General features: G+C 48.6%; 1 protein-coding gene across 1 annotated transcript in view; it reads left to right on the top strand.

The window, feature by feature from the left end:
* Nucleotides 1-16,359, top strand: part of APC2 (APC regulator of WNT signaling pathway 2) — a 47,004-nt gene extending 30,645 nt beyond the window's left edge. The window contains exons 11-15 of the mRNA XM_051972196.1: nucleotides 4,227-4,366; nucleotides 5,033-5,110; nucleotides 5,758-5,874; nucleotides 8,163-8,377; nucleotides 8,771-16,359. Of these exons, the coding sequence (XP_051828156.1) occupies nucleotides 4,227-4,366; nucleotides 5,033-5,110; nucleotides 5,758-5,874; nucleotides 8,163-8,377; nucleotides 8,771-14,150 (5,930 nt within the window). The 3' untranslated portion in view covers nucleotides 14,151-16,359. The remainder of the gene's footprint in view (nucleotides 1-4,226; nucleotides 4,367-5,032; nucleotides 5,111-5,757; nucleotides 5,875-8,162; nucleotides 8,378-8,770) is intronic.
* The last annotated feature ends 6,887 nt before the right edge of the window (nucleotides 16,360-23,246 follow it).

The raw sequence follows: 23,246 nt of genomic DNA on the forward strand, positions 1-23,246 counted from the left end.
GTTGAGATGATAATTAAATTATGGAACCTAATGAGATTACTGAGACAGAGGATGCAGAGCTGAGTTGTATCCTGGATCCCTTTGGCAGTGAATCTGGTAAAGCCATGGACCCTTTTCAGAATCATGGCTTTTTGTGAGGAGTTTTTTTCTATTTTTTTTCTCAATTGTATTTTATTTTCCCCCAATACAAGTAAAGATAGTTTTCAACATTCATTTTTGTAAGACATATTCCAAACTTTTTCTCCCTCCTTCCTTTACCTCCCCCTTCCCCAAGGCAGCAAACAATCTGATATAGGTTATATATATGCACAATAAACATATTTCTCTATTTGTCACATTGTACAAGAAAAATCAGACCAAAAGAGAAAAAACCACAAGAAACAAACAAACAAACAAATAAACAACAAAAAAGGTGAAAATACTATATGCTTCGATTCACATTCATTCTCTATGAGTCTCTGGATATGAATGACATTTTTTATCCCAAGTCTATTGGAATTGTCCTGGATTGCCACAGAGAACCATGTTTTTTAACAAATGAAGTAAAAAATACAGAGGAATAGAAAGGAAGCCAATTAAATTAAAATAGTTCTCTCTTTTTTTTAAAGTTCCTGGATCTTAGTTTAAGAACCTCTGGATTAGAAGGAAAAATGAAGAAGGGCATGAAAACTGAACTCATTTTCTCCTCCCCCCCCCCCCCGCAAGCTTTCTCCTCTTCCCAACTTCCCTATTATTATTGAGTATACTACCATATTCCCAGGGACCCAGACTCCGAAACCAGGTATCATCCTCAACTCCTTATGCAATTTGTTGCCAACTTCTGATAATTTTACATTGATGACATCTCTCATCTATATCCCCTTCTCTCTTCTGATACCATGACTGTTCTGGGGTAGGCACTCATTGCCCATTGTGGTAGCTTACTGGTGGGTCTACCTGTCTCAAGGTTCTCCTCACTCCAGGACATCCTGCACTAAATTGACAAAGTAAGTTTTTTGAATATGTCACCCCCTTACTCAAACACCTTCAGTGGCTCCCTGTCACTCTCAAGTTTAAATATAAAATACTCTGATGTTCAAAGCCCTTTATGACTTAACCCCCACATACCTTTCCAAAATTGTTTCATCTTATGTCCCCATCCCTCACGTCCTCTTCAACACGCCGACACTGGCCCCTTTTTTATTCCTAGAAAAAGATACTCCATCTCTCAACTCTGGGCAATTTAACTGTCCATTCCCCTGTCTTATCTTTGCCTCCTGTTTTCCCTGACTTCCTTTAAGTTTCAGCTTAAATGCCACATTCTGTTGTTGTTAAATCATTTTCCAGTCATGTCTGACTTCCCATGACACCATTCTGGATTTTTTTTGGTGACAAATACACCGAGTGCTTTGCCATTTCCTCCTCCAGCTCATTTTACAGATGAGGAAACTGAGGCAAACAGGATTAAATGACTTGCCAGGGTCATCCACCTAGGAAGTGGCTGAGGCCAGATTACCCTTTAATTGTAGTGCTTTCCGTCCATTGATTCTCTAGAATTTATCCTGTGTAGTTTGCATATAGTCATTTATGTGGCAGCTCCCCTAATATAATTATTAATAATAATATAATATAACCTCCCTGACAGCAGGGACTTTTACCTTTTTTGTATATGAAGCACTTAGAACAGTGTCTGGCACATAATAGATATCTGAAAAATATTTATTGACTTGAATGACCAGGATAAAACCTTGATCTCTTCAGTTAAGAGACATGGTGTGAATGCTGAGCTAGCAAAGGAGCTTGAAGGGAAATTACCTGGATAAGAGGAGACAGGTGATCAGCAGTGTCAAAAGCAGGAGGATGAGGCCTGAGAAAGGCAGTGGGGAAATTGTTAAAAGTTTGGAGAGAACAGTTTCAGTCAATGAAGTGATGAAGTCAAAATCCAGACTGAGGGCAAAGGGCTGAGGAGAAAGGAATGTAGCAAGTGTAAACGGTTTTCTTAAGGAGTTTGGCCAAGAATGGGAGGAAAGGCATAGGAAGATAGTTTTCAACATGAAGTGAAGGTTTTTTAGGTTTTGTTTCGTCTTAAATAATAATTTTTTATTTTCCAGATACGTACAAAGATAGTTTTCAATATTCACCTTGGAAAAACCTTGTGTTCCATATTTTTCTCTGTCCCTCCCCCCCCAAGACAGCAAGTTATCCAATATATGTTAAATATGTACAATTCTTATATACATATTTCCATATTCATCATGCTGCACAAGAAAAATCAGATCAAAAAGGGAAAAAAGAGGGAAAAAAAGCAAACAAATAACAACAAAGATGAAAAAAAAAGTCATGATTCACATTCAGTCCCCATGGTTTTCTTTCTGCATGCAGATGACTCACTCCGTCACAAATGTATGGCAATTGTCCTGAATCACTCATTGTTGAAAAGAGCCAAGTCCATCACAGTTGATCATCACATGTACAATGATCTCCTGATTCTGCTCATTTCACTCAGCATCAGTTCATGCAAATCTCTCCAGACCTTTCTGAAATCATCCTGCTGATCATTTCTTATAGAAAATAATATTCTATTGCATTTATATACCATAACTTGTTCAGCCATTCCCCAACTAATGGGCATCTATTCAGTTTCCAGTTCCTTGCCAAAGTGAAGGTTTTTTTTTTAAATGAGGGAGGCTTGGATATGTGTGAAAGCAGTAAGGAAAGAAGCATTTGATAGGGAAAGGTTGAAAATTAGACATTTGGGGAAAATGATTGAGGGGACAGTCTGATGGAGAAGAGGAGAAGGAGCAAGTATATTCCTGGAGACTTTGGTATAAGGTACACCCTTGGGAAAAGGAGGAGAGTGTGGGCGAAGGGAGCTCAGGTTATATGGCCTCAGTTATTTCAGGAAAGTCAAAGTAAGATCTTCAAATTCTATGATTCAAGATGGAAAATATTATCTACATCCAAATACTCCATATAAAGAAGTATGGAGTCTGAATGCAGATCAAAGCATACTATTTCCACTTTGTTTTTTTCTTTCTCATAGTTTTCCCCTTTTGTTCGGATTCTTCTTTTAGACTAATGTGGATTATGACTAATGTGGCTAAGGTGAAAATATGTTTAATATGATTGTACATGATTAACCTATATTGGATTGATTTCAGTCTTAAGGAAGGGTGAAGGGAGGAAGGGAGAAAAAATGGAAATCAAAATCTTATAAAAATAAATGTCAAAAATAAACAATTTCCTAAAAATAATAAAATGACAGAGTAAGGTCTTCAGCTGGAGTAGAGGGTGGGGAAGAGATGGAGAAGGGTTGAAAACCTATAAAATATAGGTAGGAGGTCAATAACCTGCCTCAGCTTTGGATTGATGGAAAATGTAGGGTTAGGAGCTAGGATGGGTTTCCCTTGAGACAAGACAATAGTGAGAAGGAGTAATTCAGATTGGGCCAGGCATTCGATGGTGATAGAAGGAGAAACAGATGGGGTAGTCATCTCCATATCCAGGGACAGTGAGCAAAGGCAGATTATGGCAAAAACACTGAATAGTGCAGTAGAAACAGGAAAGGTTCAAGTCCTAAATATTGTTAACTCGCTGTATGATCTTGGGAAAACTGCTTAAACTGATTCTGTTTCCTGATTTGTAAACATGAGGATAATAATACTTGCACAATGCTTCTGAAGCTGGAAGCCCTCGGAAGCCCAGGCCATACTCTGGTGGAGCCTGCTAAGAGAGAGTGTATGATGTAATGGGAAGAGCCCAGGACTTGGGAGACTGGCATCCTGGGGATTGGGGATCAAGGGGACCCTACCCTTAAGGATAAATTAGAATCCCTGGGATAAGCCCAAAGAGCCCTGGGCTAAGGCTCAAGATGCCTGGGTTCTAAATCTCCTTGATCTTGATCAGGTCACTTTTCTGGTGTCTGTTTCCTGATCTATAAAATGGTAGGAACCTCTATCTATATCTCCAGCACATAGTACAGAGTCTGACATAGAAAGTACTTAATAAGTGGTTATTGATTGATTTTCTGGAGCCATACCTTGACATCGAGATGACTCTGGACTCTCAGAGGCTGTCATTAGAGTTCAGTACATTTGTGCAAGTTCCCGTCCAGGGCAGTGCTGAGAAAAGCACTCTGTAGATGGCAGCCCTCTATTGTCATGGGACTTACTATTATCCTCAGTGAGGAAAACTCCCGCTGAGATTGTGAAGCCTCAGATGGGGCTGTGATGGCTTTCATCTTGCAGGCGGGCTGCAGGCTGTAGCAGAGTTGCTGCAGGTGGATTATGAGATGCATAAGATGACCAATGACCCTCTGAATCTGGCCCTACGGCGCTACGCGGGCATGGCCCTCACCAATCTCACCTTCGGTGACGTCGTTAACAAGGTGAGTGTGTGTGTGCCCCAGCCCAGGAGAGTTTGATGTTGCCATTCCTTCTACCCCTACCAAAGGGGCTATCCCTTGGGACTTCCTCCTGGAAACCACAGGATGGCTTAGCGCTTGTCCTAAAAAGCCAACTAGCCATGCAACTTTGGGTGAGTCTCTGTGTCAACTCCAATATTCCACATACTATGTTAATACAGTAACTTGTAAGCTCCCTGAGGGCAGGGACTTAAAAAGAAATTATTTTGGTCTTTTTAATCCTAGCACCTAATAGTGCCTAGAACTTATTAGACTTACTGCTTGTGAACTGACTTTATTGTTGAATTCTATGGTTCTTTCCACCTCTGAAGGCAGCCATTGCTGTCTAGTCTAGAGTTTGGGGTAGACCCATGACCCCTTTTCCCTATAACCTGAATTAATTTCAAACTATCTAACCTCTATTTTATGGAGGGCAAAACTAAAGTTCCGAGAGGGGAGGTCACATAGAGGTCAGTGACAGAGCCAGGTACTCCTTCTGGGGATTGGGGATCAAGGGGACCCTACTCTTGAGGATGAATTAGAATCCCTGGGATACGCCCAAGCTAATAGCAGGACATGCTTTGAAACTGGACCTTCCCTTGATGTCTAAGTAAGTCATCCACTGAAACATCCTTTGCCTTTCATTGACAGGCCACACTGTGTGCCCGGCGGGGCTGTATGCAGGCCATTGTGGCCCAGTTGGCTTCAGACAGTGAGGAGCTCCACCAGGTAAGTTGGTTAAAATCTGAGACAGAGAGCATGGGATGGGCCCAGAGCCCAACAGAGGGCAGTGGGCGGCTGTGGGTATCATGGGATGGGACTGGATGGTGTGCAGTCACCAAGGAGGGCTTTAGCCCAGTTCTAGGCCCTGTTCCTGCTCTTTGAACTCCTTTTTGGCCATTTTCTGGTTCCCTATGCTCCAGTTTGTTAATGTTCTTTAAATGGGGTACCCAGAACTGAACATAATATTGTAAACTTTTATCATGGCATTAGCTATAAAATCTCACTTATTCTGGACACTACTCTTATGCTTGCACTAATTTTTTGACTGCCAATTCATACTGTTGACTTGTGTTAAGTTTGTTAGTCCACTTAAATTCCCAAATCTTCTTTTAAGAAAATTATGTTAAATTTGGGAGTTGTCAAAAACAAATATTTTAATATATAAACAAGAATAAAAAGAAATTCAAACTTTCAAATTTTATTCTTTGTAGTTTTTTCCCCAAAAGTATAGGCCCTAGGTCTTTAAAATAAATTAGCTACATCCCTTCCATCCTGTTTTTGTACCATTTGTTTTTTTGTTTTTTAACAGATAAGCTTAGGACTTTACACTTTTCCCTTTTGAACATTCATCCTTCTCTATCCCTCACCTCCAGGTGGTGTCCAGCATCCTTCGAAACCTGTCCTGGAGGGCAGATATCAACAGCAAGAAGGTCCTACGGGAAGTGGGCAGTATGACTGGGCTCATGCAGTGTGCCCTTCGAGCCACTAAGGTAAGCCTCATACCAGAGAGAGCACTGGGCTCAGAGTCAGGAAAATCTGGGTTCAGATCCAGCCCCAGATACTTACTTTGTGACCCTGGGCAACTCAATTAATTTCTGTTTGTCTCAGTTTCTTACTATAAAATAGGACCAAACTTGTGGGGTTGTCGGGAGGATCAGATGAGATTGTATTTATAAAGCCCATAGCACAATGCCCAGCATGCTGTAAGAGCTATATAAATGCTTATTCCCAGTGGGACTTGTCTGATATGATTTAGCTGCTTCTGCCATCTAGGCCCTTGAGCAGTGCTAAGGGTGATCTGTCCCCATCTTCAAGCTTCAAGGGAGCGTGACTGCACACACGCACGTGCACACACACACACACACACACACACTCACACACCAGTTGCTATATTATGGGGTAATTATGGTAATGGCTAAAACCATGGATTTGAATGGATTTGCATTAATTATGACAGCATCTCTATATATTTGAAAAAGGGATACTTCATGTATAAAACAGAAGGGAGGCCAGTGACTAGAGGTATCCTGATTGCCAGACCAATCCCAAGTGCCTCTTCCAAGCTCTCATTCAGCAGTCCAACGAGGTGTCTGTTTTTTCTCGGTGACCATGGGGCACACTGAGTTAATAAAAGTGACAAGGATATCGGTTCTGCAAATATGTATTGTATCTAGGATATACTGCAACATATTTAACATATATCGGACTGCTTGCCATCTTGGGGGGGGGTGGAGGGAGAGAGGGGAAAAATCGAAACATAAGCGAGTGCAAGGGATAATGTTGTAAAAAATTACCCTGGCATGGATTCTGTCAACACAAAGTTATTATTAAATAAAATAAAATTTAAATTTAAAAAAAAGTGACAAGGGTCAGTGGGCCATTGAAGGTTGTCCTGACCTCCCCCTCTGATCTCTGCATCATTGTCACATCGGCTCTCCGGCAATCTCAGCATTGGCAGTGATGCTAATGGAAGATATCCCGGACCTAAGGCTAGCAGGAGCTTCGGAGGCTCTTGAGTCCAACGGTCTGAGGATGGACTTCTATGTACTTAATAGAGATACTGTGAAGGCTCCGTTCCTCTTCCCTGCCCCCCAACCCCAGCAGAAGCTTGCTCTAAGTGTCTACTGAAAAAAATACACTATGGCAAAAAGCAACTGTGAATCCTATAGCGTTTTTGAACAGATGTGTATTTTATTAAATACAACATCAACATACATTTGAGACTTAGGAACACTCTCAGACGTGTGAGACATTATTCAGTCTGCAGAAGTGATGTATGATTATTATACAGTGACAGTGAATGTTTTGTTGGTGCTAAGGAAGGGTCAGAAACAGTGTCTGGCACACGTGGGTGAGTTTGCATATGCATATATGTTTATATCCACACACACTGTGTATACATACACACACACATCTATACACTTATACATATAAAAACACACATGCATATGTACACATACATCTATTTATATATAAGTATACACCCATCTATCACCCCTTGAAATAGATAATGCTAAGACTCCTAATTTGGGAGCCACTGATCTAGTCAAACTTCATTATTTTACAGATGAGCAAACTAGTGCTGGGGGTTGGGGAGGAATACTTGTCTAAGGTTACTCAGCTAATTAGTGGCAGTGGGACTGGGTTGTCCCTGTCCCTAACTCTTATTACTGCACCACTCTGACTTCTGATTACTATCGAATACTATTATAACAACCATTTACTAAGCACTTTTTTATGCTCAAGGAGCTGAAGGATATTTACAAAGATAACTACTTATTCCTTATGTATTTTGGATGAAATAGTTATTTACACATTGCATCCCCTCCCCATTCCTCCACCATTAAATATGAGCTCCTTAACGGCAGAGACCAGCGCGTCTTTTCTTTCTCTCTGTCCCTAGCACTTAGTGCCTGGTACAGAGTGAGTGTTTGATAAATTTCCTGATGATGATGAAGACGAGTGCCACAGGTCTTCCCCTCAAGGAGCTTCTACGAGCATCTCGGTCCCTTCTCCCACCTCTGTTTCTGTCATTTCTAACCATTCCGTCCATCTCCATCCTCACACCCAGGAGAAGAGAAGGGAATAAAGCAAGAAAAAAGAATCCATTCCAGGGAAGCAGGGGGTGGGAGTAGGGAAGGAGCCGCCAGTCCAGGAAATGGGATGGAGGGTGGTGTGGCCGGGCGCAGATAGACTTGGGTATGAAAGAGCTGAGACAGTCTCAGAGGGAGCTGGTAGCCCCGGATGACTGGGGATGGCTTCACTCTCCTCCTCCCAGGAGTCCACACTGAAGAGCGTCCTCAGTGCCCTGTGGAACTTGTCGGCTCACAGCACGGAGAACAAGGCCGCCATATGCTTGGTGGATGGAGCCCTGGGCTTCCTGGTCAGCACTCTCACCTATAAGTGCCAGAGTAACTCACTAGCCATCATCGAGAGTGGAGGGGGCATTCTCCGGAACGTGTCCAGCCTCATCGCCACCCGGGAGGACTACAGGTCAGGCAGAGCTTCCCCCTGCTCCTACTGCCCCCGCCCCCCTCTCCTGCCTGCCTGCCTTCAAAGTTCTAGGTCAGCGAGCCGCTGCTGGTTTGGGAACTAATGCTAAGATTGCTCAGAAACAGTTTCATTCTCCTGGGGGACAAGCCTCCTGTTCCGTCTGGTTCCCACTCCATCACTGCCTCGCTAACATTGTCACAATTGTTGCTGGGCCGAGGACAGCCGCCCCTGACCAGGGCTCCCCCGATAGCATCCCCCACAAGCGCATCTCCCGGCCTCCACATGGAGACCTGCAGGGAGTGATCCCTGGCTGCTGCCCAGACCCTTCTGTTGGGGGATGCCTGAGGCGGGGCAAGGGCTTAATGGGACTCCCTCCCTCCTCCCCTCCTCTAGGCAGGTGCTGCGGGACCACAACTGCCTTCAGACTCTGCTCCAGCACCTGAGGTCGCACAGCCTGACCATTGTGAGTAATGCCTGCGGGACCCTGTGGAACCTGTCGGCTCGGAGTCCCCGTGACCAGGAGCTGCTCTGGGACCTGGGAGCCGTGAGCATGCTGCGGAACCTGATCCACTCCAAGCACAAGATGATCGCGATGGGCAGCGCGGCCGCCCTGCGCAACCTGCTCACGCACAGGCCCCTCAAGTACAAGGACACGGCGGCCGTCATCTCCCCGGGCTCCTGCATGCCCAGTCTCTACGTACGCAAGCAGAAGGCGCTGGAGGCCGAGCTGGACGCCAGGCACCTGGCCGAGGCTCTGGACACGATGGAGAAGCAGAGCCTGAAGGGTCAGGTGGCCAAGAAGCCGCCGCTGCGCCACCTCGACAGCCTGGTCAAGGACTACGCCTCGGACTCCGGCTGCTTCGACGACGAGGACGTGCCCGCCCTGGCGCCCGGGGTGGAGGTGGGCAATCCCTCTGTCCTCTCCATGTTCCTCAACAGTTCCTTCCTGCAGGGCCAAGCCTTGCCCCGCATGCCGCCCCCCCGCCGTGGCCCCGAAGCAGAGAAGGAGGATGGCAGCAGCGGCAGGGGCAGCATGGACGCCAAGAAGGGGGTGATGGACGGGACGGCCGCGGCGGCCGAGAAACTGGCCACCAAACTGTCCGTGGCGGTGGCCAAGATTGACAAGCTGGTGGAGGACATCTCGGCCCTGCACACCTCCTCCGAGGACAGCTTTAGCCTCAGCTCTGGGGACCACGGGCTGGACTGGCCCTCGGGGCCTGGGGAGGTCCGGGAGGCCCGGGCCCAGTCCTGCTCACCCTGCCGGCTGCCCGAGGCGGGGAGGAGGGAAGGGGTGGGGAGGGCCCACCCGCTGCTCCGGCTGAAGGCGGCTTATACCAGCCTGTCCAATGACAGCTTGAACAGCAGCAGCACCAGCGATGGCTACTGCCCCCGAGAGCACATGAAGCCCTCCCCGAGGGCCTCGTTTGCTGACTATCGAGAGGAGCTTCAGAGGTACCAGCAGCGCCCCAGCCGCCTGGACCTCAAGAACGTTGTGGCCACCCAGCCGGACAGGAGGGAGCCTCCAGCTCAGGAGCCCACTGCCCTGCAGGGGCTGGAAATGCCCGACGGGCTGCACAAGCCAGCAGTATTCCCTGGGGAGTGGGCCCCGAAAGATGGAGAGGGCAAGCTTGCCCCCGATGCCCAGGTGCACACCATCAAGCTCTCGCCCTCCTACCAGCACGTGCCTCTGCTGGAGGGCATGGCCAAGGTCGGGGCTGTTCCCTTTCCCGGCACTGGGGGTAGCTCCATGGCTCGGAAGCAGGCCTGGCTGCCCCCGGGCACCCTGAAGGGCTCAGAGGGTCTGAGCAAGATCCCAGAGAAACTGGCAGCCCCGGCCCCCCCTGCTCCTGCGGCAGAGACCCTACAGAAGTACTCGGTGGAGGATACTCCCATCTGCTTCTCTCGTTGCTCCTCCCTCTCTTCCCTCTCCTCTGCCGACCATGGCATGGATGGGAGAAGCCGCAGTGAAGACAACGACCTGGATAGTGACTCGTCCCTGGAGATCCTCGAGGAGCCGGGGCCCGGGGAGGGAGAGGACGACGGCGTGGAGGACTGGAGGCCCCGAGGAGCCGCTTCCCTGCCCGTGGCCATCCCCGCTCCCCGGGGTGACCGGGGCGATGAGGGTGCCTCCCCCTCCCGACAAGAAGACATGACACCCTCCAGCTCCTCTGAGAATTACATCCAGGAGACTCCCCTCGTCATGAGCCGCTGCAGCTCCGTCAGCTCCCTGGGCAGCTTTGAGAGCCCCTCCATTGCCAGCTCCATCCAGAGTGACCCCTGCAGCGAGATGGTGAGTGGCACCGTGAGCCCCAGTGAGCTTCCTGACAGCCCGGGGCAGACCATGCCCCCCAGCCGCAGCAAGACCCCCATTCCAGAGCGGGAGACCAGCCAGTTCAACCTGCAGTGGGAGAACAATGTCAAGAAGTTCATGGACATCACTGACTTCAAGGAGCGCTTCCAGCTGCCCCCGGACCTCGACAGCACCATCTACTTCACAGTGGAGAAGCCCGACGAGAATTTCTCCTGCGCCTCCAGCCTCAGCGCGCTGCCCCTCCATGAGCACTATGTACAGAAGGATGTGGAGCTCAAGCTCCTGCCCCCTTTCCCTGAGCGTGGAGGTGGACTTCACTTTGCTGGCCACGAAAAGCGGGAGGAGCCCGGGCGGGAGGAGCGGCTGGATGGGCCCCGGGGGGGCCGGCCCCGTGTGGAGACCCACTCCGAGGACGACCTGGAGATCCTGAAGGAATGTATCAGCTCAGCAATGCCCTCCCGCTTCCGAAAGGTCAAGACAGCCCTGGTGCCGGGCTTGCCTGCGGGGAAGAAGGGCCTACATGTGCCCGTCTACATGCTGGTGCCCGCACATGCCCATCCCAGCTTAGCGGCCAGGACCCCCCGGCCTTCCCGCAGCCCGTATAAAGAGGAGGATTCCTTCACAGACTCGGCTGAAGGCACGCCGGTCAACTTCTCCAGTGCCACCTCACTCAGCGACGAAACTCTTCAGTATCCATCCAAGGACAGCCAGGGGCAGCGGGCTGAGAGAAGAGAGCCCGTCTCTCGGCGGGTCACCTCCAGCCATTCTACCCCAACCAAGATGGCAGGTACCTACAAGCACAGGGTGGGAGGGACGGGCCTCCCTCTCTCAAACAGGAGCGCCGAACCTAGCCGAGGCTCTCTCAAGAACCTGCCCAGCCTAGAACTGACTGTCAGCCGGCCCAGGAGTGCCCACTCTGAGAGGGACAGCCGTGCCAGGGGAGATAGCTCCCATCCAAGTGGAGGGCACGGGGATGTTGCCTTCCAGTCATTCTGTCATACTACACCCACTGAAGAGGCGGTTTACTGCTTCTATGAGAATGATTCAGATGAAGCTCCTGAGGCCCTGGCCCGAAAGGCACCCACGGGAGGCCGGGCTCCAAAGAAGGACCATCGGGCGGGCAAAAAAGAAACAGAACCCAAGCCCAAAGCAGGGCCCCCAACCTCCATGCGGCCCCGGGTGCCCACCAAGTCCCAGCATAAACTGATCGCAGATGAGACGCCGCCCTGTTACTCCTTAAGCTCCTCCGTGAGCTCGCTCAGTGACCTGGACCTTTCGGATAGGGACGGTGGGCAGCCACCCAACAAAGGGGGCCCACCCCACCCGCAGGCCCGCAAGCCCATCCACACTAAGCCCCCCCCACCGGCTCCTGGTCGGGACAGTTCTCCCAGCTCACCGAGCCTCAACTCGGACGAAGATCTGCTCCAAAGGTGCATTGGTTCTGCCATGCCCAAAAGACAGCGCCATGCAGCCCGGCACCGGAAGGCCGAGCGCAAGCCCAAGCAAGGGGGCCCCAAGGCAGCCGGCAGCAAGGAGCGCAAGGCCGAGTTACGGAGGGAGCTGGGCGAGGAGGCGGCCTCCGACCGAGCCTCCGACCTGGACAGCGTGGAGTGGCAGGCTATTCAAGATGGCGCCAACTCCATCGTAACGTGGCTGCACCAGGCGGCCGCGGCAGCAACCTCCTTGTCCAGGGAGCCCTCGTCTGAGTGTGATTCCATCCTCTCCTTCGTGTCCGGGCTGTCAGTAGGGTCCACCTTGCAGCTTACCCTCGGAAGGGAGGAGCAGAAGCGCAGGGGGAAGGAGGCTGGAGGAGAGGTGGAAAAGAAAGAGCAAACCAAGACTGCTGGTGAAAGCAAGAAAGGAGGGGAGGCCCGGACCCTCAACCGCAGGATATCCCGGGGCCCAGAAAAGCCAGCCAATGCCCAGAAACCAGTGTCCAATCTGCCTGCTGTGTTCCGGGGCCGGACGGTCATCTACATGCCCACTCTGGCCAATGGGACCCCCAAGCAGCGCTCTCCCCCAAAGAAGGCTGTGCCCAAGACCGAGCCCCCCGCCAAACCCCTCCCTCTCAGTCAGCAGAGGTCCCGGAGCCTCCACCGGCCAGGGAAAATCTCAGAGATGGCAGAGCTGACACTGCCCAAGAGAAGTGCCACCCCACCTGCTCGGATGGCCAAGACCCCCTCCTCAGGCTCTTCCCAAACCTCCACCCCCTCCCAGCCATCATCCAAGAAGTCCCCTCCCTCTTCCCAGACGAGCAAGCCGGTGCCCGCACCTGGGGGTAAAGCAGGCACCGGCAGCCCTCAGGCCAAGCCCGTGAAGGCTCTGCTCTCCAGACAGCACAAAACTCAGAAATCTCCAGTCCGGATCCCGTTCATGCAGAAGCCGGCCAGGAAGCCGTTCCCGGGGAGGAACACGCCGCCTGTCCCGGAGGAGCAGGGGGCAGGAGCAAAGACGGGATCCAGGCTCAATCTCGTCCGAGTGCCCTCGACCCGGTCCAGCGGCAGCGAGTCCGACCGTTCCGGCTTCCTGAGGCAGCTGACCTTCATTAAGGAGTCTTCCAACCTCCTCCTGCGGCACCGCTCCGAGGCCACCGCCCCCCTGTCCCAGAACAGCTCCCCCCGCCGCAGTCGGCCCGGCGTCCCAGCCGTCTTCCTCTGCTCTTCTCGTTGCGAGGAGCTCAAAGCGGCCAAAGCCGGGCCCCCGCCCAGCCCCAGAGCGTCACCAGGGGAGCGCCTGCCCCGCCGGACCAGCTCAGAGAGCCCTTCCCGCTTGCCCGTCAAGATAGCGGCGCCCGCCCCTGAGCCCTTCAAGCGCTATTCCTCCTCCCCCCACATCAACGTGGTCAAGAGGTCGGCCAGCCCAGCCCCTACCCTTCCGCAAGGGGCCGAGGCTGGGGCTGGGCGGAGGCGGAGTGATGGCGAGGCCCAGCCCCCTCCCCAGGTAGGGGCGGGGGAAGGCCGCGGAGCTCCGTCAGCGGCCACCAAGGGCACGTGGCGTAGGATTCGGGATGAAGACATCCCCCAGATCCTGAAGAGCACGCTCCCTCCCACTGCCCTGCCTCTGGTCGGCACAGTCCAGGAGGACGGCCCGGCTCCCCAGAGGAAGACGAGTGACGCTGTGGTCCAGACCGAAGACTTCTCAACTTCTAAAACCAACTCCAGCACCTCTCCCACCCTGGAGAACCGGGAGCCCCCCAAGAACGCGCCAAGCGGCCCGGCAGGCGGCACGCAGGCCCCATTCATTGGCAGCGATGTGGACGGGCTGAGTTCCAAGGTGGCTGCCGCCCTCGCCTTTGCCCACGAGGGGCTGACGGCCCCGGCTGGGGGCTTCCCCTCCAGCCGCCACAGCTCCCCCAGCCGAGCCGCCCGGGTTACCCCCTTCAATTACATCCCCAGCCCCATGGTGGTGCCAGCCACGACCGACAAAGCTGTGGAGAAAGCTGTCAGCCTGCAGGGTGAATAGAAGCTCGTCCGGCCCGCCTCCGCTCTCCCTGTCTCGACCCCTCCAGCCCTAGCCTGCTTAGGCTTCCCAATACTACCCTCGCGGCAGCAAGCTGCGCTCTCGTGGAAGATGCCCCTGTACAAAGAACTTCAAGAAGCTGCTTTCTTATTTCATACTCAGCCAAGTACAAGAGAAATTAGCTGTCAAGGATCAGCGGCTCAGACCTGGGCCCGTGGCGGGGTGGGGAGAGAGACTGGCTAAGGGTCCTCAGACCTGGAACTGCTGGCCCCTCGTCTGACCAGGGTTTCCTCCTTCCTCTCTGTATCCGGGCACAACCCGGTTGCCAGGAACCTTTCCTTCCTGGAAGGTGGAGATAACGGATGACATTTTTTAAAAAACCCACAAAGCCTAGGGCACTGTGGGGAAAGAGTCCAAAGCTGAATATCCCCTTCTCTAAGATATGGCCATGTCATTAAGGGCTCTCCCCTCACCATGAGGGGAAGGACTTTCCTTGGGAAGTAGGCAGAGGAGCGGGAACAGAGAAGGGTCTTATGCTTTGGAACTCAGGAAGGAGCAATGAGAGGAAGGCCGTGGGAGGAGACACCATGAGGGTCCCAGAGCTAGTTAAGTCAAGGGAGAGAGAGGTGTCTCTAAGCCTGGAAGACTGAGGCAGGGAACGTGCTGAGCCACCTTTTTCTGAGCAAGGGATGGTTCACCAGCATGCTGCCCTCAGGCACATCAGCACCTCAGTGTCCCAAACAAAAGAAGATCCCTGGCTGGGACTGCTGCCTCCCTGTGCCCAAGTGGAAAGCCACCTTCTAGCCAAGCCTTAATGCAGATCTCTCTGCTGCATGCTTTATCTCGAATACCCAGCACTAATAACCAGTTATAAACATCATATAGATGAATTACAGCTTGTCAACGCCATGGGAAGCCCAGGAAGGAGACTTCCAGACAGGAGGAAGCCCTGGGGAGGGCCAGAGAGGGAGCAGGCACAGAACCCACCAGATGCAGAACTGTTGGTGGCAGGGCCAAATGCCTGTAATTAATGCAACCCAGTAATTCGGTAATGACTAATTTGCCGAGTTTTGTCTGTGTTATATAAACCAGCTTGGAAATAGGGCTGAAAGGGATCTGAGACAATTTGAGAATTGCACCTTATTTAATAGGGAGGCGAGGGGGTTACCCCACAAGCCTGGAGCTGATGTTGACACAGCTCCCTTGATGTCCCACTGTAGGCCTGACCCATGAGAGGGAAAGGGGGTAAGAGGATAGGCAAAAAGACAGATGAATATTAGTTTTCTCACTCTGGCTTTGATCTCTTTTTCCCTGGGTAGCTCTTTCCTTTAGCTGTGTGGGCTCACCTCCAAAGTCATGAGGTAATGCTGACATAGGGAGGATTGAGTATCCCTGGCAGGAAGTCAAGACTTTAAGAAGCACCCAAGTAAAGCTGATTGTGCTTTTAGCAGGTGGATGGCATTAAGATCTATGAGCAGTTAGAACAGAGTTTGCAAGCACTGAGCCATCCATAATCTGTTGCCTAGTCCCCAACAAGCCCATTGTTGGGGAAGCTAACTAGATGGAGGAAGATCTGTCAGACAACTAGCAGGATGAGCAAGCATCCTCCTTAGCACTTGCCACATGCTAACTGGTGAACTGAGCCCTCTCAGAAACTGAACCACAGGAGGGACCAAAGAATACAGATATGGATGGCAGAAAAAGGAGAAGCAGAGAGGAAAGGCCTGGAGAGGGACTGGAAAGTGAGGGTCTGGTGAGCTGCTTCAAGGGCAAAGTCTTTCTGTTGTAAAGCTGCACTTTAAAAAGATTGTAGAAAGCAGAGCCAACTGCTAGTATGTGATATTTTGGGGGATGTGGGGGGTGCGAAAACATCTATTTGGGGTTTTTAATGATTTTTTGTGAAAAATGCAAAATTGCAAGAGTCCAGTGTTTTCTCTAGGAAGTAAAATTTTGAGTTTCACAGACGAGAAGATTCAAACTGCTTTCTGGACTTTGGCCAAGCCAAGACTCTGGGAAGAATATACTTAATAAGGTCAGAGAACTGATTGTTTTCTGTTTGTCCCCAGAGGGCAGATCTAAGAGACATGTGGACCCCAGAAAGAGGAAGATTTTGAGTTTGGTGTGTAAGGAGGCATGTCCAAACATTTAGAACTGTCCAGAAGTGAAGTGACCTGCCTCAGAAGGTGGTGGGGTTTCTCATCACTGGAATTCTTCAAGAAGAGTTTGGATGACCACCTGTCAAGGAAACAATAGAGGAGATTCCTTTTTAAGTTATGGGTTAGAGTTAGACTATATCAAGTCTGAAATCCTTTGTAGCTGAAATTCTGTGAACAAATGTGAAGGGTCAAACAATTAGCAAAGCTGCTGAGGGAGTAATCTCCCCACATAACTAACTTCAGTTTGCTACTGGGCTGAAGGTCCAGGGTAGAGAGGGAAGAAATCTGTAACAGAAGTATCAACCTATACTGTGCCATATAAGGGATGTGAGGAGGATCAGATGCAGGAGAGGGAAAAAGGCAGAGAATGAAAGGGCCAGAAGATGTTTGGCTGATTTTGCTAATTGAACTGTAGCTTTGTATGGTGGTGACTCACCCACTAGGAACTGGACTGAGGCCACAACTTATTTCCTACAGATACCATGGAAGAGATAACAATCAGTGAACCCTACCCCACCTAGGGTTATGACTAGGAAATGATTGAATTCTTCTTGGGCCATGTTTGTCCCTTTCTGTTTCCTTCCTCCTTGGCTTTGAAATAGCTTGATCTGCTTATTCTGTATTCCAGAGATAGGGTTTGTTGAAGAGACACCTTCTGATATTTCAGTCTAGAGCCCCATTGGAAGGACGACATGTCTTTAGCCACTCAGATTTAGCTTAGGAATTAGAGTGTTTCCAGTTAAAAGTATTACCACTGGAAAGAGCCAATAACCTCTTTCCCAGTGTGATCCTGGATTCCAGAAAACTGTTCTTTGCAAAACTGTTTTCCAGCTGTTTTTGCAAAGAACCACTCCTCATGGAATGCAGCATAGGCTCAATCTATGTGAGACTTGGGCAAGCCAAGTCTCCCTGTTTCAGTTATCTCTGTAAAATGAGGGGCTTGGACTAGAGATTTATAGGGTTCCTTCTACCTTGAATGTTTTGTGATTCTGGGAAGAATAGAATACATAGAGCAAGTAGATCGATAAGCATTAGGCAAATAGAAGGGCATATGAATTCAATTTATTCTATTAACTCTGTTTCTCTGGGGGAAGAGAAACAGCCCCCCATTGGACTTGATCAGTATCAAGTCCTTGTTTGCCAAGTCTACAAAAGGAAAATTTACCTTCAGAAGCCTGGAAAACACTGCTCTTTCTTGCTGATACCTTTTCAGTCATGGCAGGCCACTGAGCCAAATTCATTCATGGCCACCATTTCAAGGGACCATATGACAAAGTCAATTGTTGGGAGCTTTGGGACTGTACTTAAGAAGCCATCTCCCAGTCTGGAACTAATCATATTTGGGGATTGCATCTCCAACAGTTCATATGGGGAGTTGAGTCAATGTTCTTTTTTGCCAAGAAGCCCTTATTAAAGGAGGAGCCAACTCTAAAAGGCTGTAAATAGGCTCAAGTTTGACCCAATTCACATGGATTTATGGGATAGCTCCCACTGGAGATTTTTCCTCCCTATGCTAATTTGCAAGGAGACTTGACATGTATACCTGCAACCTGTGTCTGGAATTGGAACCAAAACACAAGGAGTGATTTCATACTCATTTCCCTTTCACAAATCATTGGATGCTTCCATCTTGTAGAAATAAGTGGAGAGGAGACTTTTACAGGGATCCTCCAAGTCTGGACTCTGAAATTGGGGCTGTTTTCCAAAAATGCTTTTAGTTCTGTGTCTCTATTTTAACAGAAACAATATGGTGAAGGGACAGGCATTGTTTCCCATTCAGCAAGGACAAGAGAGTTGGGTTATAGAACCTGTCTATACAATCTGTAGCCAGAGATTATAAGTATGGAGATAGGATGCCTGGTTTTAGTGAATGTTAGAGCTAATGTTCAGCTGCCCATTCGATATTGCTTGTTACTGGATGTAACATTCAATTATAAGATGTGTTTAAGAGTGAAAACATGACCTGGAAAGGTGAAAACATGACCTGGAAAGTTTGCAGACTGAAAAAGGTGAAGACATACTGTTAAACTGCTATCAGTCATAATAGTCAAACTCTGGATGGAAAAGAGATGGGAGTCTCAAATGCTTACAACTGGTAGTTAACCCAACCCACAATTTTTTGTCCTAGGAAGACCATTACAAGGTTCTGGAGGAGGGGCCTCAGAGCTGTGCCCAGCCCCTACCAGCTGGCTGGGTGATCTAGGCAGGTTGCTTCACCGTTCTGTGCCTGTTTCCCCAAACTTCGAAATGGGGAGAACTTCTGCCAGATCTACCTCCCAAGGGAGTGAGGGTTGACTGCTCTGATAGACACATGATGGAGTGTTGGGAGATCTACAGGAGGATAGCATTATTCTATAGTGTAACTGGTGCTATACTTCAGGGCGTGCATTCGGTTCTAACTCTTTTGAGCAAAGGATTAGGAACCTTCTGCTTCCTATTGTGCTAACTTGTCCTAGGAGCTGTACCGAAGCCAGTCAGAACACAGTCTCTCCCTTCCCAGCCTCAGAGGCTTGATAACCAACACTCCAGGTACTCATGGGAAACCATCAGGAGTGAATCTGGACAACTCATCCTATCTTTGAAGGAAACATGCTGATATGGAAGAGCAGGTACTGCTCCCTCACTGGAACCAGAGGGAATCATGTCCTAGCATCTGTGTTCAGTCAACACCACCTTATGAGGTGGGTGCCAAAAAGGAGGCTGAAGCTTTAAGAGTAGCTGGACAGCCGAGCCTCCCCAAGTTAGCTGCCTGCTCCCCACAAGCAGTGACAGGATCAGCTGGCTTCCCCTCCTCCTCTTTCATTCCCTCACACCACATCAGCTTTGTTCACACCATCCTCCAGCCAGTGGGGAATGGGGGGAGGGCAGGGAGTGTCACAGACATAGGTTTCCTGGTGGAGAGAAGGGGGCAGTTTGTGGTAATCGAACAATTGATATCCATACACTGGGGCCAGAGGAACCAAATTGTCATATACCAAACACAACTATCACTTAAAGCCTTTATCCCATCATAGGGATGCTATCTGTACCATGCAGCTGTTAACCTGGTTCGCTCCTTTATGCTCTCAGTGTGAGAGTGGGTATGTGTGTGTTCCTGCTTAAGTGCTGCCAACACTAAGGAATATGAACTGAGGACTCAGAGGGGCAGGAATCCTACACCATCAGAAGTGATCAAGTCCATCAGGCAAATCTTCACCAAAGTTCAGCACTTTATGATTTTCCCCCTGTGTAACCTGCTGTTGTTGGAGTGATCAACCCAAAGGGGAAGGACTTAATCTTTGGGAGTAATATCCCCTGGGGTGGCCAAGATAGAGGCTTAACATCAGTCTACTATTTCACCAGCTGCTCAGGAGCTGGTATTTTATACCTGATAGTTCTGTCTGATCAGCAAACTTTAAAGAAAAGAAGCCCCACCCCAATCCCAGGGTATTGGATTTAGGACAACACACATATACCTGAAGCAGCAGGAGTGGACAGCATTACCTCACACCTCTAATCTGTCAATATGTCCATTCAATACAGTTCTTCACCACAGAACCCTAGTTTTGTTCTCATCCAGTTTGTGTGATAATCCTTCCAGCCCCCAGAAGAAAGCTGCCTTTACCCACCTCGTTCAACTGGTTTCCAGTCCATTCTCTCCAGTCTACTCACTTCCTGCTTCCCCTCACTTCCCTATCATCTGTACTGAGGGTCATTTTACTGGGATTCTGGACAGTATTAAAATGAAGTATGTAAATATTAAGTGTAAACCTTCCCTCTTCCTTCCCTCCCTCCCCCCACTAAAATAAAAGAGCCATTTGTCTGGTTGAAAGGTGAGACAGGAAGATCAGGCAATTGACTTGTAGGGCACCTTTAGCATCTTCACTTAATAAACTAAGCTGTTGAATTGCCTTCTTGGACTGGACGAGGCTTTATTTCTTTTCTTTCTATTTGGGAGGATGTATCTCAACTTCTGGGGAAATTGGTAGAATCTATTATTAAAAGGTGAGATCACTGGAAACATGCAAACACAATTCTATCCTCTAGGGGGAAATTGGACTTACTTATTCTACTAGAGGGGAGGGAATCAATGAAGTGGACAAAGGGGAGATCAAATGATGTCAGAATTTCTGAGTTCAGCAGAAAAGACTACTGAATTTGAAATCAGAAATTCAGTTGGACAAGCCCCTCCAGGTCTGTGCACTTCACTTTCCTCACCTCTAAAATTATTTGTGTGTCTGTGTGTATTTATGTGTACACACACACACACACACACACACACACACACACATACACATCCCACCTAATGGTTCTCTTCCTCCATTTTATCAAAGGGATTGAGACCTATAGAGATTAAGTAAGAGATTAGCTCAAAAATCTGAACATAGGTCTTTTGAGGTGGCTAACTGAATCAATAGATAGAACTCTGGATCTAGAGTAAAAAAGACCTGAGTTTAAATCCAGCCTCAGACACTTATTAGCTGGGTGAGCCTGGATAAATCAATTAACTTCTACTTGCCTCAATTTCCTTGACTGTAAAATGGGGATGGTAATAGCACTTATTTCCCAAGGTTTGCTGTGAAACTCAAATTAGATAATCTTTGTAACATGCTTGACACATAGTAGATGCTTAATAAATTCTTGTTCCCTTCTTAATCCAACCTCTTCACTACACTTTTATCACCTCACCTATTCTCCATCACAGTCTCTGCTTTTTTCCAACTGAAGAAATTGGCTGTATCCCTGTACTTTTCCACCTCTCCTTCCCTTATTCCTGCTGATGAAGTCATCTTGGGTAACTAGGTAGGGTTGGCAGAGAACACCTAAGCACTGATAAGATTACAATGCTCCCTGAGGACATCAGGGAAAGGTACTGATGGGGACAGCTCAGCTTTACAAGCCCATCCTCTGTGGAAGTCTTGGGAAACCCCACCTTACTGCATCCAACCAGAAAGCCAAGTTATGCTGTCAAACCCTCCTGAGGTTAATTTTCCCCTAGATATCTGCTGATGACCTATGTCATCTTTGCTGAATCCCTATTGGGGTTAGCGCACCATGACATTCTACCTCATGGTTTCTTTCTTCTCATCACTTCCCCATGCCCTATGGTATATTTCTCCTTCTTTACAGCTAATTCTTTTGTTGCTAAACTCCTCTAAGGACTTAACCTGCCAGCCAGTGTTATATGCCTACCTTATGACTATCCCCTTTCTCCTGGCTAATCGTGAGTTCCACTGGGGAATTTGTCTTTTCCCTTGGCAATTGCTAAAAATCCTCTCCTTATTAACTATATGCTCTTCCAAATCCATTTCATATTTACCACTCCTGGTGTCTACTTTATCTCATTTTGTCCATAACCCCTTCTCAAACATAAAAGTACCTTTTGGCAAAGAGAAAGCTATTGTGAATTATTCACATGTGAATTGCTAGTGATGAGGTTTAGATTTAAGGTACCCAAGTGAAATTAGGGTTTCTGGTGGTCAGGGAGTTAAATGAGGTCTTGTGGCAGGTTCAGAGTACAGGATAGGTTTCACTCTCCTGCATCTATTGGGATATGGCGCAAGGGTTGGGAGTTCTGGGGAACTCCCTTCTAGTAGCGCAAGCGGTTCTTTGTAAAGGAATTTACAGACTTGAAAACCTAGATTGATAAAAGAGGCTTGTTATGGGAATTGGAAGTAAGGTTAAAGTCTGGTTAAGGAAATAGGTGAGGGTAAAGAGAAGAGGGCACTGGAAACAGTATTCCAGTGGGCAGAGACCCTTGGCATGCCAAGCATAGGGCTGACATGTTTGGAATCTCTGCAAAGAGAAAGTTTTAGTTTGGCTCTTTTATAAAAAGGGGCTTTGCCTACAAGCTGAAGGGGGCTCGTGGGTGGAGTCCCAGCTTGGCTCCTTGTTGGGTTTCAGTTAGGGCTAGAATTTGAATTGAATTCAGTGGGTTTCAGGGCTGAGCCGACCCCACCCATATAACAAAGATGAAACTGTTTGTGCTTCGGGATGGAGTCCCCTCATTGAGGCAGTTGAAGGAGATTTTCTCCTTTAAGGAGTTTCAGAGTTTTGGGGTTCCCTCTTCACTACCAAATCCCATCATTTGGTACCAAAATCTAAGATCTTCTCCTCACCAAAAGGTAGAAATCTGTATGGCATCTAACACAGGTACAAAGGAAATAGGCACCCCAATATTTTTCTTTTTGTTCTACTTCTCAAGGCATGCTGAATCAAGAACCCAGCAATATCTTGGGGTACACTTATCACTTTACTTACTGAGTAGCAAGAGGGACCTAAAGTAAGGGGATGCCCAGAAATAGGTTGTCCTCTTCAGAGAATAATTTCTTGTAAAATGATCACTTCTCCTGAGTGCAGGATTTTGGTTTTCTAGGGGTGTTTGTGCTCCCCAACATTGCAAAGGGAAACTAATGCAACATCTGGCCATCTAGGATTTAAATCATAGGATTTCTGTGCTATTCTCCATGTCTTTCAACTTAGTTTCTCTCTGTGATAGTCCATTTTCAGTTAACCTGCATTTTCTGAAAAGTTGAGTTTTTGAGAGACAAAAATGTAGCCTCTTGAAAGGCTGACATGCCCTCCTGAATTAGCTTCACTTTTAAAGACCTTAGTGAAATCAGTCCTGGCCAAGCCAATGCCCTGGCTTGATAATTAGTCTGACCTAAGGTAGGCTTCCCAACCCCACTTAGTTACCCAGGACCTCATCACTGGCAGGCACTCCCTTAATTTCTGCCTCTTGTTCTAAAACTCCAGAAAACCTTCATTGAATCTCAAATCTTTTCCTTCATGACAGGAACAGGAATAATCTTGCCCCACCTCAATTCAGCCCTTCCTACTCCTCTTTGCTCTTCGGAAAGCAGCACAGCTAACTGGAAAGAGCACTGGATGAAATCAGAAGAGCAGGAATCCAGTCCTAGTTTAGTCACTTACTACCTCTGTTGGATCATGTACAAGTCACACA

The sequence above is a fragment of the Antechinus flavipes genome, chromosome 1 (genome assembly GCF_016432865.1).
Source record: "Antechinus flavipes isolate AdamAnt ecotype Samford, QLD, Australia chromosome 1, AdamAnt_v2, whole genome shotgun sequence".
Lineage (NCBI taxonomy): Eukaryota > Metazoa > Chordata > Mammalia > Dasyuromorphia > Dasyuridae > Antechinus > Antechinus flavipes.